The sequence below is a fragment of the Rhea americana genome, unplaced genomic scaffold (genome assembly GCF_003343005.1).
Source record: "Rhea americana isolate MKP2758 unplaced genomic scaffold, rheAme1 scaffold_151, whole genome shotgun sequence".
Lineage (NCBI taxonomy): Eukaryota > Metazoa > Chordata > Aves > Rheiformes > Rheidae > Rhea > Rhea americana.
In genome coordinates, this window is record NW_028185606.1 from 2,195,919 (window position 1) to 2,213,675 (window position 17,757).

The following is a 17,757-nucleotide window of genomic DNA, read 5'->3' on the forward strand; positions in this document are numbered from 1 at the left end:
TACTAAGGAAGCCCTTTGACTCGTAGCATTTGGCCATTGAGTGCAGCTAAAGGTCCCCGCAGATGGTGGCTTCAGGCTGTCAGCACAGCTTATGGGGTTGCCTGCGTGGTGGCCTTCGCTTTGGAGCTCGTGTTTTGGGATGGGTCAGTACGGTGGCTTCCCTCAAGGCACAGCTTGTTGTAAAATGTGTTTAGGAATGAGTTCGTTGAAACCCGCCTCTTGGGATCCGACAGGGTGGATCAACACGCTGGGAGATTCGCAGTGCTGGAAGAGGTTCCTGGGCTGGTTTGGGCTCCCCGGGGCTCTCCCAGAACTGCATTTAAGAGGATGCAAGCATCATTTCAAAGTACGCCATTGGTTTTTGTCGTTTCTATTATTTTTGAACAGCCTCTCACAGATGCTGCTTTTCTCCCTGTCTTTCAAGGGTCGTGACTACTGTTCAGAAGAGGAGGACGTCACATAGTGCCCGCTCTGCCAAGCGAAGCAGGAATATGACTGTGTAAATAGACTACAACCCCGCCAAGACCTTTGGGAAGTCTTCTAGAGCGAACAGCACTACATAACGCAAGAAGATCATTTCCACATTATATGCTCCATTCAGTTACAGTGTTTCTTACTGACCAGACGAGGAATATCGCTAAGAACTCGTATGGGACCGTTTCTGTTGCTGCTAGTTAAAACTTGTCGCAACTTTCCACTTTTTTTCCGTGTCCAGATATGCAGCAAATCCTTAAGGTTAAGCTGAAAGACGGTGTTGATTTTGTTGAGGCTCCGGGCCGGTTTGCTAGCAGACGAGGTAGCGTTTACACCAAGCCTCGGCAAGCGCCCAGCGAAGGGGCCGAGGAGCACCCGTCGGCTGCGCACCGGGCCACGGCCGGCCCGGGGCGCTTGGTCACGCTGGGGATTTCGAGCTTTGGAGACGGGAGGTTTTGCCACAGCAGGCCTTGGTTCCCCGCTGGGAAGCAGCGGAGAAACTCGTATCCATTAAAAGCATGTTATCACTGAAATACTGGAAGCGATGCAGGAGCAGGGATTTGTATTTTAAAAGAGGAAAAAAGAGTTTTCATTTACTAGGTATCTTAATCGAGGACTACGCTTGCAGTATTGGCTTTGCTGAGCACGAACGGGAGTGTGACCGCAATCATTTTGAATCTCTTTTTTTCTAAGAAAATAAACATTTTACTGTTTTTATGTATTCTTGTCTTCTACCATTCCTATTAGGCAGCGGTCGAGGAGCTGGGGGAGAGGGACGGCGGAAGCGGCCCTCTGCGTTCACGGCTCCGGGTGGCAAGCGCGCCAAAGCATCCCTGCGCCACCGGCGAGCTGCTGCCCGTGGTTATCATCCGTATCACACAACGAGGATATTAGTGTCTCGAAAGCAAGATGTAATATTTTCAACAAATACTGTCATGAGGATGGGAAGCTACCCCCACCCTTTAATTATTTGAGTAGTTTAATTAATAAACCGTGTCGGTATTTGATCCCACAACCCCGTCTCTTGGAAGGGGTCTGTGAAGCCTTCTRAGGCAGTGAAGGAGTGATGGGATGGGGTCCTTGCCTTTAACATAGGCTTTGTTTTCTACATGGTGAAGGTCACCTTTAGAGAGTTCCCTAGACAAATCCTACGTATAAGGCACACCACACGTGGGCTTTGCCGTAAAGGAGCCTTCGCAGTGCTTGATGCTCATGTCCGCTGAGTACAGTGGTGAATACACGCTTTCAGCAGAAGCAGCCGATGCCCAGCGCTGCTGGCATTTTTGGCCTTGTGCCCCTCTGCTTTTATCCCCTCTCCTAATCTCAGGGATTAGGGTGGTCAGYGTCACTTTGCACACCACCACAGAGGCCCCTCGTCATCTCTGTGTCTCTACCAGACTTGCTGCGCACTGGGGAGCCTARCACTGGACCCAGCACTCCAGGAGTGGCCTCACCAGGGCTGATGGAAGGGCAGGATCATCTCCCTCAACCTGCTGATACAGCCCAAAACACTGCTGTCCTCCTTCACTGCAAGAGCACAGTGCTGGCCCATGGTCAASCTCCAGGTCCTTCTCTGTAAAGCTGCTCTCCAACCAATTGCTTCCCCCCCACYCCAGCCTACTCAGGTGCAGGACCCTGAGCTTTGTGAGGTTCCCAGCTCTCCAGCYTGTCCAGGTCTCTCTGAGCAGCAGCACAGCCCTCTGWKGCATCAGCCACTCCTCCAGGTTTTGCATCATCTGCAAGCTTGCTGAGGCTGTGCTCTGTCCCATCATCCAGGTCATTAATGACCATGTGAAACAGTATTGGCCCCAGTGTCACTTGGGGACACCACCAGCTAGACAMCACCACCMTTTGAGCCCGGTAGTTCAGGCAGTTCTCACTTCGGTGGCTGCCTCTCTCWCCCATACTTCCTCCCTGGGCTGCAGCAAGGTGTCCACTGGCTCCTGTACCATCCTCGCTACAGACTTGGAGGCTTCTGCCTTGAGCAATGCTCGAGGCAAGAAGTTCCTGAGCACCAGAAACTAGCTGGCGATGCATGGGACTGCCATGGTATTCTCAGGTTTTTTTTTAGCATTTGGATTTTGCGTCTATTAATAATCCCCCTGCCTGAGTCATGCGGAGACGCACTTACTGCATCGGTGAGAGCTGCCGCCTGGAATAGCAGCTGTGGAATATTTTAGGGGACTGCAAGGCCAGCRTGGCAAAGACCAGCACCTCTCCGCAGAGCGGCAGGCAAGCAGCTCGCCCAGATCACCCCCCAGAATAAATGTGGAAAGCTGCATGTGCCCTCGCGTCAAACACCCAGGGAGATGGCCCTTGGTGGAAATGGCTTTTTGACGTTAGCCCGGCCRAGGCCACCATCTGCTGGCGGCCCAGCTGCACCTGCACGAGGAGCTGCTGTTGATCTATAGGCAGAATCAGGTGAACTTCTGCGCATCTCCCTGCGACAGCCCCGTTACTGCCTGCACGCAGTGTACGGTGTGTTTTTAAGGGCATGACCTGGTTAAGAGCCTGCAGGCTGCAACGCTTCTTGACCTCGGAAGCTGAAGAGGAGCAGGAAGGCAGAGCACAGCGCATCTTCGTCCAGAATACTCCAAGCTGTTAATTCCTGATGTTCCCTCAACCCCAGGCTGAAGAAGCTGGGTATTTCATCTGCGAGACTGGTAACGCTTCCTCCCTAAAAACAACAAATATTACCATCAATGATGAAYGCTCAAAGACTTAAGTCTGGGGCTCCTGCATCTTTGTGGGCCGAGAGGTATTTTCTTATTCCTATCCCCAGGGAGGAAATAAATAAATAAATACAACAAAACACACTCTATGGGAATTAAGGACTATTGCAGAATCCCTCCCAACACAGAAAGGACACTGAAGGGTGCTGGACGTTGTGCACTCCATACTACCTGTCCAGGTGGTAGCTACCCAATTCTCTTACGGAGACATCACTTGCTGAAAAATCAAGGTTAACCACCAAATCAACCGGGCAATGAGAACAGCTTGACCAGAATATTTACATTTTATTAAATCTTTACAATCAATTATAATCAAGTACACAATTATGTACACAGATTATATACATTTTAGCCCAGACTTTTACATCACAGTACATAGTTGCCCTTAGAAATATTGTATACACTTATCACCAGACAGTAAAACCCAACGATAGTGTTACAGCACCTGTTATTAGATAACTTTCATAAGAAAATATACGGCTGTAAATTGGGCTGGCTAAAAAAAAAAAAATCTTATAAAATCCGAACATACAATATTTCATTCACAGAATGTTATTTTTTTTCTATGTTCTGACTGAGGCCGTGTGCAGAAGATGTCCCGYTGTAACTTCCCAGCGCACGCGTACCCGTGACTAACACTACGCCTTCAGGTGCATCGGCAGGAGGAGGAGAGAAACAAAGCCGGGCTCGTTTTCAAACTTCATTAAGAAACAATAAATGTAAACAATTAATATTCCTCTAACATCCAACGAGAAAGCGACTGGCTCGGCCGAGTTGCGTGGCACGGAGTAAGCGCTAGTTCCCTCTGCGACTCCCAAATTCGGTGTTCATCCAGTACGTACGAATAGGGAGGCGATTAGCGAGGGATGCAACAGCGATACTGCCCACGGAGCGGCCGTAAACGTTTACAAGCATCGCTTACGCCCCTCTCAAAGCCTTGTGATTAATACATTCTTTCCGCTTTTTAAGATGGCAGAAGTTTCCTTTTCAGAATGGCATGAAAAGGTTAACTAAAACCTCCAATTCCTTGTGAGGAATTACGAATTGGGGGGGAGGAGGGGGGAAATCTGAATAAAACCGTTCCCCTAATTTATTCTTCTTTCCCAAAAGCTCAACTTTTACCTGATTCAGTTCTGTAAACAAAGTGTAAACCCCACTTGTGAAACATGGCTATGGCTCTCATGATCATCTCAAAAGGTAAAGTAAAAAAAAAAAAAAACCAAAAAAAAAACCAAAAAAAAACCCCACAACAACACAACACCAAAGCCTTAAACAACAAAATCCACCCCCAAAACAAAGGGGGCGACGTTTATCTGAGGTAGGGCCACTGCCAAGCAGATGCTTCAAAATTCACCCCGCGGCTCTGGGATTGGTAAAAAAAACAAAAAAAAAATCCCTGAAGAGGAGAGCACACGTCTCCCGCTTTACCAACAGGTGTAGACGCAAAGTAGTTAAGATAGAAAAATGAGTTTGTGGTGGCAGGGAAAGCTAAGCTTTTTAAAGAGTTTCWGCTCTAAACATAAATTTTCTGAAGTTAAAAAAAAAAAAAAACTAATTATGTTGACAGTCTTCACCTATTGACCAGAGGGTCTCTGCACCTAAAGCAATCCCATTTTCCCCCGGGAAGAGCTGATAGGAGGACGCAGCCCGCGCGGAAGAGCCCAAGGGCGGCGCTGGCGGGAGCTGCCCGAGGGGCCGCCGCCGCCGAGCTGCGCCAGCCCCGGGGTTTCAGCCGGCTGGGGACGGCGCCTGGCGGGGCTTCGAGCGCGGCCCGGGACCGCGGATCAGGGCTCCAAGCAACCAAGGACACTTAGGAGGCTCCAATGATCAAATTCCTTACATGAAAAACCCCACATAAAACAAAACACATACATGTGTGTATATATATATACACACACACACGTGTGTACGTATATATATATATATATATGTAACCTTCTCAACGGAAAAAGCTCAGCTGCTTTAAATGCCACTCATTCAGCTCAAACCTCCATCGAGTTATTTGTGCAAAGGAATCACAACTACATTTAAAAGCTAATTCATWTTAAAAGGACACTTATTCACTATTCCACCACTGCTTCATTTCCTCCTCAAAATCACCTCCTACTCTGATGATTTGAAGTTGTCGTTCCACTGATGTGTAATACTCTGATTGACTGTCGTGCTCTCAAAAGGTGCCTGTGCGTTTTGATACTCTTGAAAGCAAGTGTCAGCAAGTATACCTGTATACAACGTGTGCCTGGGTTTTCTCCATTCATACCGTACACCAATATACATAAATAGATACAGTATGGCTGTACGAATTATCGGTTGCATATTCAGCACGCATTATTTCACCAGTTAAATTAAAGGCGCGCTTCAAATCGGGGCATTCTYTTCCCCCCGTTGTAAAGATTTATATTAACCTTGAGTTTTAGCCTGGTGCAGCATATAGGCAGTGTTAATTTATTCTTTAATATAAAACAATCCTTTGAATCATAATTCACTAAAAGCAGTTTATATAAATCAAGTTCATTAATTTTTGGCAGTTTCTTTGGACACAGTCAAAACATTTCTCAGTTGTTTAAACATCCCYGTTTAAATTTAAATAATGTTTTTCAGAAAAGGGGTAACACATGAGGACTCACACTTACCTGTAACAAACTCCCGAAGCATTCTTTCGATTCACACCACTAGACTTTGAACTACGGAATCAACAGCCAAAATTGTTGCACTTCACTACTGGTACTGGCCTCGCTGCCTTAAGTATCACATGTATAGAAGTTGCATTTAAAAATGACAACAAAGTCAAGCTGACTGTTAGAAGCAGAACTTGTAGAAAAAAGATTTTGTTAATTCTGATCTAATTGTGTTTAGTCTCTTTTCAGAGAATGTTACCAGTTCTGAATTCTGTATCTTAGGGTAGACTGAGTTTTTCAACCTGGAAGGCCAAAGGAAATACCTGTACTGAATGTCCATCTTGTCCCCTCTACCTTAACCTCCAGTACAGTTTTTATAACACACTGGGAGCCTTTCCCTAATAGACCCCAAATTAGCACGGCTTTCCGTTTCCCTGATGGAGCTTACTAACAAAGTACACGCCGCCTTTGGTTTATACAGTGTCTCAATTAGAAATTAGAGAAGGGAAAAACTCCACGTCACCTTAGTCATTCCTCAGGGTAACAGACAGGAGCGATGAGCAGAATTACTGTGTCTCACTGTGATATGTCAGAACAAAATCAAGTTGCTTCTAGCTGTGTCTCAAAGACACTACAACTGGAAACATATGATTTTACCCGTTGCTATCCAGGAAGGCTTTCGATTCAGCACAGATCAGTGAAGCGGCACCTTGACTACAACAAAAACAACAACTGACCTACTGCCTTCGAGTGCTCTCATCGATAATCGWTTAGTAGTATGTTAACCCCACTGCATGCAACTTTTGCCTTCCAGAGGCCACAGGAATTTGGCCTCTCRGAGCCTGGAACGCAGAAGTTGGGCTCGTTTGCCAAACAAGTCTCCTGGGTTACAGCACCATGCAATGGAGTCATACAAATGCTTCAATTGCACATTCCCATTTTTAAACAGGAAAAATTAAAACAATACAAAGAGCACGTGCTGGATTTCTATGGTATTTTCCAGGTGAAACCTGGTTGCTCATCACAATACTGAGTRTGTTTCCTAGTTCTCTGATATCAGGGCCTCTCTTCTACCCAGAGTTCTCCATTTGTTTACTAACAAATAAGTTATTATTACAAGTCATAGTTCATCCTTTTCCATCATTTCAAATGCTTCTATATCTTCATTCCAGTCTGCTAATATGGATTCCATAGGCTGGACTTTATTATCCCAGTTAGCTTTGGACTCTGACTCTGTCTCAGTCTTTTGTTCCTGAGGCTGGTTATCCACTTGTGCACATTCCGGTTCTTGAGTACTAGCCTCACTTTCAGGGATGTAAGAATCCTGATTTGAAATGGAAACACTGTCACTGCCTGCGTAAGCAGGAGATAAAGGATCAGGCTGAGTAACCTCAGAGTTTTCTTCTCCTTCAGGCTCCTCACTTGCCAAGCCAACATCATGAGATGCTGAAGTAGTCTCTTCTGAGCTCTGCTTCTGTGAATCATTTTCAGACATTTTCTGGTCCATACTGTCCACTTCCAAGTCTTTAAGAGGAAGGGGGAAAAAAGTGTTTTGAAAAAAAGCTAGAAAAGCAGCATTTTATTATACATTTCAAATGCAAGACCACTACCTTCAAAGTAGCACAGACTTTCTGTTGATATGAAGACTTAATGTTTTTAAGGAGTAGACTTTACAGAGGGGAAGACATTTAAACACTAGAAAAGGCAACCAATACAGTAAGACCAGTGCTCCTGATCCTCAAACTTGACTAGTGGTTTCTGGGCCAGTGCTAGTTGCCACTCTTCAGTCTTATGCAAATACTCTAACCTCCATGGTGTGTGCACTGAATTTTATTACTAGATTTTAAAGCACTCCCAGATTCACAGCTAGGTCCTACTTCTAAGCAAGCGGGAGATGCAGAGTTAGTTTACTAAAGCATGAATTAAAGAGTGCCAAACCACCTCCCTCCTCACACCTGTGCTCAAAGCAACTAACACTCATTTCTCAAATATTGATTTAGGTTTTGACTTGATGTGAGCTCTCCAATTTAACTAGTTGGTTTTCTTTAGAATTTAAAGTTTGTAACTAGTATACAAGACAAGAGTTTTAGGGAGTACAGCTTCATTTAACCCCTTTAATATAGGATACTTACTGCTATCAATAATGTAGTTTGGAATCGTTTTACCTTTAAAGATTGTTGCTGGGATTCCAAACGCAAGCACAAGGAGGGGGGAAGAAGCACATATGCATTACAAGTTCATTACAAATGCAGAGCTATCTTTGGCATTTAGTAGTTTATTACAGCAGCTCAACCATAGTTAGAATAGACAGGAAGAATTTGTAAGCAGCTATAATGGAACAATACTGTAGCTTTCAGGTCATCACCTCTGCAAACRCATAGAAGATACGTGCTGTAACTGGTACATCCTAGAGATGCTTGTCCTCTACATACTCTGCTTCAATAAAACAATGCTACAAATATTTAAATACTGTCCAGAAGGGCTTACAAAAGGAAAACCTAGAAATCTGTCATATGCAAGCATTTTAATTTGAAGCGTATTAGCTTGTAGTTGTCTTGTATTATACAGGAAAAACCATCAAACTTCTGAGGTCAGCAGCCTTATCTCTCACGAGAACCACTTTCCCTTACATAGGCAAAATACTCAGCTCTTTTGAGTACTGAGAATGCCACTTGGGAGCTTGATTAAGAGCGAGGCATTTACAGTGTGGGACACTGAAAACACTTAAATTATTCCTGACATGACTTCAGAGCAGATTATGACAAAAAGGGTTCAAAAGGAATCCAGAGGCCTGTATTGTCTTGTTAGTTAAAATGACATTTAGCTTACAAACAGCACTTCTGGACCTTAACAGTAAAGTTTGGAGCTCATAGTGGGGGTGGCAGGGGACAGACATCTTGGATAACAGCTTTCATATGACAAGCTAATACTGATGTTAAACGGAAAACTAAACTTACCAAATAACTCATTCTGTTAAGTATCAATAAAAATCACTAGTGTACATTTCATACTGTGCCAGCTGGCATAGGAAGCTATTTTATATATATATAAATATATAGATATATACACACATATATATAAATATATATATATATATATACACACACACATATGTGTGTATATATATATATCAGTATTTTCATATGTGTGTATAAAATAGATATTTTATGCACACACACACACATATATATATATATATTTATAAAATGAACCCTCCAACCCTTCTCCCACCACACACACACACACACACACACACACACACTCCCCACATGCCAACATCTCTTTCTTACCTCTATCTTTTGCTTTATCAGAAAGGAGCACCTCTACAGCCTCATATTCCCGGATTGCATCCAGAATAATATTTCCTTCCTTATTGAACAGGAAGAGCATGGGAATTGTGATATCATCTGTATTCTTTCCATCACCGGCCATTTGGAAGAGAGGAGCAGTGTCACTACTGCTTCCCTCATTGTCATCTAGCCAGACACACATAAAAGAAAACTCTTTTCTTAGAGAAAAAGACCACAACTCCAAACCGACAGACTTCAAGCAGCTTTCTGTTGCCCAGTCACTTAAGAGAATTCCAGGTAGAAGAAAAGAAATTGGTTCTAAAAATCCCCCAAAAGACAGTATGTGTACCTGTTTTCTTTAACAATTTTGATTTGTGTATTAAGATTTCCTCAACAGTTAGCATATAACACTATGTCAGCACTCAATGRTCCTTAAAAGAGTAACTTCTAATCTGCAAAGACAGTGACAATCACTCATCTCAACTCATTTTGGCTGTTTCTTGCACAGAACTGGACATAAACAAAGCATTTCTTCATCTTCTGATATCATAGTTTGTGTTGGAGTACTGACACCTCAGAAAATTTAACAGCTTGTCAGCTTTCCAGCATCTCCAAAAACTTTTACACAAATAAAAAAAAAACTTAAGTTTAATTTACCAATAACAATGCCTCCTATCGCTCCAGCTTTTTGAATGTTTCGTGCCTTTTCAGCAAACATACACTGGCCTCTTTGCATTAGAGCAATTTTCTCTTTCACTGCCTCAGGATTAGTGACCTCTGAGCATCCATTATATGGCTTAATGGTTGCAACAAATCCTCTTGTCTGTTTGAGGGAGAGAAAAAAAAAAACATTATAACACTAGGCTCAAGCTTGCAAGTTTCCTAAGCCTTTTAGTTTCTTTAGTGAATCCAATGCATTTAGTGTATTCTGTCACTTCAGAAAGCCTTTACCCTGGAGCCTGAGCTTTAGTTCTATGAAAGCAAAGAATGACTCTGTAAAAACTTGATTCTTTCATCCTTGTATTTCAACAGGACCTACTGCCTCCAATAGGAACTGCTGCCTGTGTGATATTTTCGTCTTCCATCTAGACGCAGCCCTTTATGAAAGTCTGCATAGCAGCCTAAATTTAAAAGGGCTTCTACAAATTCATGGCTGACGTAGCAGGAAAACCTTCCCTTCCCTTCAGTGAGCACCTCTTCAGATTTACACTGCACATTACATATATAGCACAAAGTCACACTACATTAAATCTTAAATCACAACTGATAACTGGGTATTGGAGCACAGGCTACAGATTGATAAGTCACTCACCTAAAAGACCATTTTCTGCCATTACTGTATCCTATCATTTTAACGATTGTAATTAAACCAACTTCTAGCTGATCAACCTGAAACAGCACCAATACTACAAAACTTAGGTTCACGAAAGAAAAAGCAACAGAAACCTTGGAACAGATCACACRGACACCTCACATACCCCAGCTTTGTGTTTGGACAAGTCCATTCCAAATTGTGCTGGCCCAGCAGTCAAGACCACCCTGCCGAAGAATGGATGGGAAACTATCTGAACAGCACGAGGAGGTAGCTGTTGCTCTTTCTGTTGCTGACTGGATAGTTCAATCATTTCCTGCATGAACCGTAAGCCATCTTCAGCATCAAGTGAACTTGCTGCCTAAGCAGTTTTAAAGAGAGGAGAAGAAAAAAACAAAAACCATCTTCTGAAGCATCTGACAAACTTGAAAGGAAAAAAACAACACAAAAACCAAACCCGAAGTTGTGACTGCTTTGACCACTACCTACATTGCCCACATTGGTACTTCAATGATTCAGAATAATGCTGTTTTTATATCAGTTTTCTAACAAAACAATACTGCTGGCAAACATTTGATGCCATAAAGATTTGAAAATATAGAGTGGCGACTCACTGACATTCATTCATCATCTCAGATGCAAGAGAAGACTGCTGAAAGAGAGTATTTAACTATTTAACAGTTTAAAATATAGCTAGATAGATCCATACTTCCTAAGCAAGTGGAAATATCTCAAACTGAAAACTATTATTTTGAGAAAAGATGCTGTTAACTACACTATTTTGAAGTTCTTTTATGAAAGGAATGGTGTTTCACTAAAACTCTAGTTTTCCATCTCCTGTATCTAAAAAGAAGTTAGTACTGATTTAACCAACTTTACACCTTTCAAAGCTGATGGATTTAGAGTATTCTATATATAGAGAATATTATKAAGTATTTAGTACTTTATATTTTGGGGGGCACATCTGGAAGTGAACTAGATTCTAATTTCTAAATATCAATTTTCTATATACAAGCAAACTATCCACAGTAGCTAAGTATCAAKCTGCAGACAGCCCAAGAAAACTTCCAGCTACCATAAGGGTCTTTTTTGTTGAGCAAGCTGCCAATACGGTCGTATGGAAAAATAACACTAACCCAAACATGTTCCACAAACTCTAGGCTTAAAAAAATATATATATATACACATATATGTGTGTGTGTGTGTGTGTGTGTGTGTGTGTGTGTGTGTGTAATGTATATATATTCTTTAAATTTAAAAAGTAAATAGTAGAGAAAACTTTCCAGGTATGAATAGACTGCAAATGTGCATGTAGCAATGGCTAAGTGAGTCAGGTGTAAGCAGACAACCAGAATTGCATCTTATGAACAGCCTCCGCCTAATTTAATGGAAGTTTTTTATAAAAAAGTGCTGTGAGAACAAAAAATTAGCAAGCATAAACTTATTTTATATAGTCACATATCAAGCTCACATGCCCCTCTACAGTCTGGCAGTCTCTCCTGAGCCTCTAAAAGTGTCAAAAATCAGAACTGGTAGGATTTTACTAAGAACTTCCAAAAAAAAAAAAAGTTACTGTTAGGTCTTACTTGCACTGCATGCTGCACCAATTGCACTCTTCCATCTTTGAGATGAATCAAACTGACTCCCATCTTCTTCAATATCTCCAAATGCTCAGGGTTACTGGCCATGAAATCTCTGGCTCTCAGCGGTGGTTTTGGTCCACTTCCCAAACTCTCTTCTCTGCCAAAAGACAGAGATCAAAGCTTTAAGAACAGATTATTCTTGAGACCTTGCACACACTTTCATAAGTTATTCCTCTCATCACAAGACGGGAATTCTTTGGAATAAAACTGAGTACAAACTTCACTAAAATACAACTTCTCAGCCAAACTATCCTTTGAAAAAAAATTACTAACATTCTCAATTTCGTAGTACAAAACAGCACACACAGTGTTGCTAAAAATGAAACTACCATACGTTATTTCTCATTTCTAAATCRTCTGCATTATTACAAGAATGACTGAAAACAGTTCTTCTAATAGAACTGCTGCTCAGTTTTACTCATGATGCATAAATATCAAAGGGGCAGTCAGAAGGATAAACTTCCTCAACTTTAACAGACTGCCCTGAACTGTTCAAAATACCTAAGATTATCTATGGCATTATTTACTTAATACAGAAAAGCAGTTGCAGAGCTGTTCAGGAAACTACAGACATCAAAGACTACAAATCAAGACATTTTTCTCATAATAGCTGTGCTACAATTTCCTCTTGGGGCACATGACTTAAGATCCTTTGCTGTGAAAGATTCACCAGTTCCTGATGGAGAATAAGTTTGGCTGGCAATGCCAGAAGAACATAACTGATTTTTCCCACAGTTAGGCTATCCATTCTGAAAGAATTACAAACTGGAACACAGCAAGCCTGTAAGACTCCGATACATTTAAGTGTTTCTCTTCCCATGCATAACAGACAATTCCAGTCCCACATCAACAAAAGACAGCAAATATTCATCTTACACTCTGGAAATACCCCGAGGACAACTTTTATCCACCACATTTTTCAAAGGCTCACGAATACTCTGAGCAAACATAGGGTCATTTGGGAAAAGAATCTGGGTGTTCGGACAGGTCCAGTCAAAGTTACTGTCATCCAGCTCTGTGTATTCTGTAGTCTAAAATGAAAGATAAAGATCACTTATCAAAAATACAGGTTACATTTTTACAGTAAGAAAATCAAACAGACCTATCCTCAAGTCGGTGTACACAGGACATGCAGCTGCTGAAGACAAATTCACAACCACTCAGCTTCCAAGCATGCAGAATACGCAATTTTTTTATGCCTCACCTTGCAATGCTAAATAGTAACCAATGTACTACCACTCCTTTTTAGGGATGAATACAACACTCACTCTCATTTATAACTTACAGACCCTGCATCYGCAGTATCTAGACATTTTTCTGCAAAAACAGTTAAACCTCTACTAGCGAAGAGTGCATCTCAAAGCCCCCTCCTGACAAACAGCTAATATCCCCGTCCCTTCACGTGCCAGACAGCTGGAAAAAGTAGTTAACGATTTCATTCGATGCTGCCAGGAGGCTGAGTGAACCAGCTCCAGTCCTTCAGTCATTCTTCCTTCCCATTACTAAGAATGTCACACCTTTCCTCAAGCAAGAGCATTTTCTAAGTAATGTTCTAGAAGGTCAACTTTATTCATAAGATAATCCAACACTYACACATTACAATTACAGATGGTAACCCCGTAGCTTCTTGTACATCAGTTTTTTTATATGAACAAAAGATTCTCCCCTGGGGAGCCTTACGGTCTCACAAATGTGTGCACTAGCAATGTTGAACCTATGTATAGCTTTAACGTCTATTCTCAGAAAGATGACAGCTTAGGAATTAACATTTGTGCAAATCACTATTTTGTAACACATGAAATAGTGCTGAACATGTGCAAAACGGAAAACCTGCAACCGGGCTGTTCTTAGTTCGGCAAGTGACTTATTGGATAACTTCGACTACTTAGTTTTCCCCACCTGTAAAAGTTAAGGTAGTAATTACTTACTGACAAAAAACCCTCCTTACAATTGTTAAYGAATTGAAACCAAATATTTAAAGGCTCCCTAAGATACAAGGCTTAAGGCTATTATTRATTTGTTGGAATAAAAACTTTCAAGTACTTATGCGCTTAGCATGACACACAGTAGTCTCCGTCACTTGAGAAGGAAAGTCTAAAATACTGCAAACTTCAGTATAGTAAAACATGACCTTTTCTGCTTGAGGATAAATAAAAACRGGATGTTGGGTTGCAACTACCAATTATTTCTATACTTCAGATTACTAGTACTGCATTTGTATTAAAACTAATTYAGCCAACCACAACACATTTCATTTTCCCACCCATTTTCTTCCAGTAAATAAATTTCATTTAAAAATAATGCACTGGTCTTTATAATAGACTTTTAGCTATTTCTCACATTTTGTTGACACCACTTTAAATGGGATCTTTCTTGCTTTTGCATTAATCACATTAGCAGCTGTGACTTAAAAAGCTTCAACAAAACTGCATTAAGTTAYCCCGTTCTCTTTTTAGACCTTTTACTGAACACTTGCTGTTCTTGAGAAAACTACATCTGTTAGGCAGTACTTCATTCCCACTACTGAGGTGATCCTGTCTGTCTCAGCTGCAAGTATCACATTCTCATGTTGGGAATAAGAATTACAGAACTGCCCTTCTTGACCCTTCAGATAACTTCCTGTATGGTTTGGAAAATGCTGGTCACATCAAACTACATCAAACTAAAAACAGCAAAAAAGTTATACTGAAAGTGCAATCCCCCCTAAATTCATTCTGCCTTTTCTTCATAGTCTCCACTTCTAAAACTTAAGGAGAAGAGATGTTGAATGTTCAAGGAAAAAAYGTTTTGGAGAAAGAGAGTGTGCAGGATCTGCACCATCTGGGACCACTAAAAATCAACTCTATGACATGTTAAATATATTACTAGTGCTAGATGTTAAGAGCAAGTTATTTCAGGAAGTTCGTTCTTTCTAATGTTAGATTCTGTGAAACAYGGAACATTCTACTCAGCTTTAAGATTTCTCCAAGATACATATATTTTGATGCAACTTCTACATCAGAGGGGAATATTTCCGTTTTATTTCAGAGAGGACACACAATAAAGGGGCAAAATAAAGAGTTTATGGCCCTGATGGCATGGGCACCTCCATTCACTTTCATTTACTTTGCTTGTCAACAGTTAGATTCCTGAAAGATAAACTATGCCATCTTAAACCAAGGAGACAAGTGTTTACAATATTTCATGGCACACTTGTACTCTTACAGGGCATTAAATAGRGTAAAGTTATTTGTAAATCCATTGGTGTTCTTACATTTTTAAAATAAAAAGCTTATTAAATGGACTGAGGCAATGAAATATTCCAAAGCTGTAACAGACAAGTATCCTRTAATATTAACTTTGCATTAGCCTCAAAATACTGTTGCCAATTTGCAGAGGGTCAGAATGTAGTAAAATAAAAACCAGAAACGTTGCTGTGTCATTGTATATGCTTGAGAAACAAATTGAGAGTAAATGTGAAGATTTMAAAAATAAATAAATAAATTGCAGTTATTTTCAGACTTATATGAACAGAGACAGGGAACGTGTACATTTTTAAACACTACTCGTATTCCAAAGCATTTCTCACAAGATCCAGTGGTACAAAATTCCATCTCAGACCACCATTTTCTTGGTTTATTTTCCCATTTCTTGTAATAAAAATGATTTAAAGTAGCATTAAAAACTGATTTAAATTCTGAGCTGTTACTTACTGTATTTTTTTTAGATATTGTTTGGTTTGTAGTGGAAAGCCAAAGTGGTAATAGATGAGCTTCTGTAGTGAAGATATAATCTTCTATATCAAAAATCATGTCCTCCTTATCAGCAAAGAGYAGATAAAGATACTTGAACATCTCAGCCAGAAAGAAAGAATCCATTCTATAGAAAAAAAGGACACCCTTTAARAGATATCCATATTTTCTAAAATGCCAGTGAAATAAATATACATACTSTTCCACCCTTAAAATGTTCATGATGTTGTTGTTGAAGTTAATTCCAGTGTTTCTTCCAAATGGAAAGAGGGAGGGAAATATTTCAAGAGCAGTTCAAAACGGCATTACAGCAACCCCAAATAAGCCTCTACAAACTTCTAGGTTTCCAGTTTATTTTCTTCAAAAGTAATTCATCTAGTGCTCTGAGACTAATGAAAGCAGAGCTTAAGATGAAAGATTATCAAACACTGAAAGTATTTGTGTTTAAGAGAATCTAGGAAATCATTTCAACATACAGACTATGACAAGTAAATATGGGTAATTTCGGGCTCAGGCATCAGACCTAAGACAGAAAGCTGCACAGAAGTCAGTTAATTCCRTTATACAAACGGGGTCAGATTGTTTTCCAAAAATCTGCTAAAACTAACAACTAATCCTCAACACAGTTTTTTACCTGTCTTCATGACTTCCAGTACGAACATCCTTCATTGCAGCAAACCCACAAGGTACTCTTGCATACTTGTTCAAATTTTCAATGAGGGTTTTTCCAACTTCTAGATAGTAAGGGTCCCCTGTAGCCTGTTAAAAGAAAARGAAAAAAGCACAATAAAACCCACACAGGTGAACTTAGACTTACTGTAAAAGTAGTAGCTTCTATTTTTTTTTCCACCTATTTATTTTAAACGTTCTGCTCTCCTRCCTTCTCAGACACAGTAAGATCTAGTTTATCAATACTACTAATAGACATAAAAGATCTCTGAAGTACAATTATACCACCCTTTTACAGACATGCCAATAAACACAYGGAAATACTTAAGAAGCCTGAGACATTTGGGTGCTACTACGTTATTCTCCACAAAGTACAAGTGGCTTTGGCTCATCTCTACAGAGAGCAAGAACAGTAACACCTAAATACCTTTAAAAATATGGGTTGTTGTCACCTGATGACTTTCTCTTTCATTCTAGGCATACAAAACAGAATTTCCGGAACAATTTGATACTTCCATCTTAAGTTTATACTCAACTGGCTCCAGTAGGTAAAATAAACTCAGATACGCTACTYGTTCTGCATTGAAATACAACACCAATAAAATTCCAGACACTAGACAAAATGACCAAAAACYAGAGATAAGAAAGTGATCTTACTTTATACAAGAAATAAGTGCTCTCTGCAAATTCAGGCCTTAAAGGATGCTGAGCCCAGTGAACTCTAAAATCTGTCGTGAAAGCCTGAGGCAGGGGAAAAAAAAGAGAACAGACAAAATTAAATGCTAGAATAAAACCTGTACAAATTGATTTTGATTCCCAAATGAATTGTTTTACAGTAGCTGAAGTACTCCACACCTGAAACCTGGAGTTCCAATGGAGGACTGAGGACTCGACACAGAGACAAGAGGCTACAGAAACAGAGACCTATGTCTAGTTAATACATTTAACCTAAAACGGTGCCCTAGTCTATTTAGTGTAAGTAAAATTTAAGCTGTGATGATGCCTGAACTCCTGCGCCGATAACCTTTTGCCAAGTGTTCRGCAAGCCGAGCTTGGCAGGGCTCTGGGAGTGCCGGATGAGAATCTGCACCCCCAGAGCCGGGGGAGAGAGCGCACAGCGCTGCTCGCGGCCATCGGCACGAGCGCACGTCCGGCGCTGCAGCCCAAGCAAGTACAGTACCCTGGTGAAGGTCCGCTACAGAGAGACTGGCAAGAGCTGTGACAAACACCATTTCYGCCAACATAGCTACCACCAGACTCTTAAAATAATTTGTCCATCTGAAGCGAC

At 41.0% G+C, this 17,757-nt stretch overlaps 2 protein-coding genes across 2 annotated transcripts in view; one reads left to right on the forward strand and one right to left on the reverse strand.

Moving 5' to 3' along the window:
* Positions 1–1,195, forward strand: part of CUNH1orf21 (chromosome unknown C1orf21 homolog) — a 37,446-nt gene extending 36,251 nt beyond the window's left edge. Inside the window, exon 5 of the mRNA XM_085299683.1 lies at positions 425–1,195. Coding sequence (XP_085155809.1) covers positions 425–463 — 39 coding nt within the window. The 3' untranslated portion in view covers positions 464–1,195. The remainder of the gene's footprint in view (positions 1–424) is intronic.
* Positions 1,196–3,471: 2,276 nt separating this feature from the next.
* The window catches only part of EDEM3 (ER degradation enhancing alpha-mannosidase like protein 3), a 32,218-nt gene continuing 17,932 nt past the window's right edge, over positions 3,472–17,757 (reverse strand). Inside the window, exons 12-20 of the mRNA XM_085299682.1 lie at positions 17,127–17,210; positions 16,435–16,559; positions 15,762–15,927; positions 12,946–13,100; positions 12,013–12,166; positions 10,593–10,787; positions 9,772–9,937; positions 9,115–9,300; positions 3,472–7,348 (exon numbers count right to left, since the gene is read on the reverse strand). Of these exons, the coding sequence (XP_085155808.1) occupies positions 6,945–7,348; positions 9,115–9,300; positions 9,772–9,937; positions 10,593–10,787; positions 12,013–12,166; positions 12,946–13,100; positions 15,762–15,927; positions 16,435–16,559; positions 17,127–17,210 (1,635 nt within the window). The 3' untranslated portion in view covers positions 3,472–6,944. The remainder of the gene's footprint in view (positions 7,349–9,114; positions 9,301–9,771; positions 9,938–10,592; positions 10,788–12,012; positions 12,167–12,945; positions 13,101–15,761; positions 15,928–16,434; positions 16,560–17,126; positions 17,211–17,757) is intronic.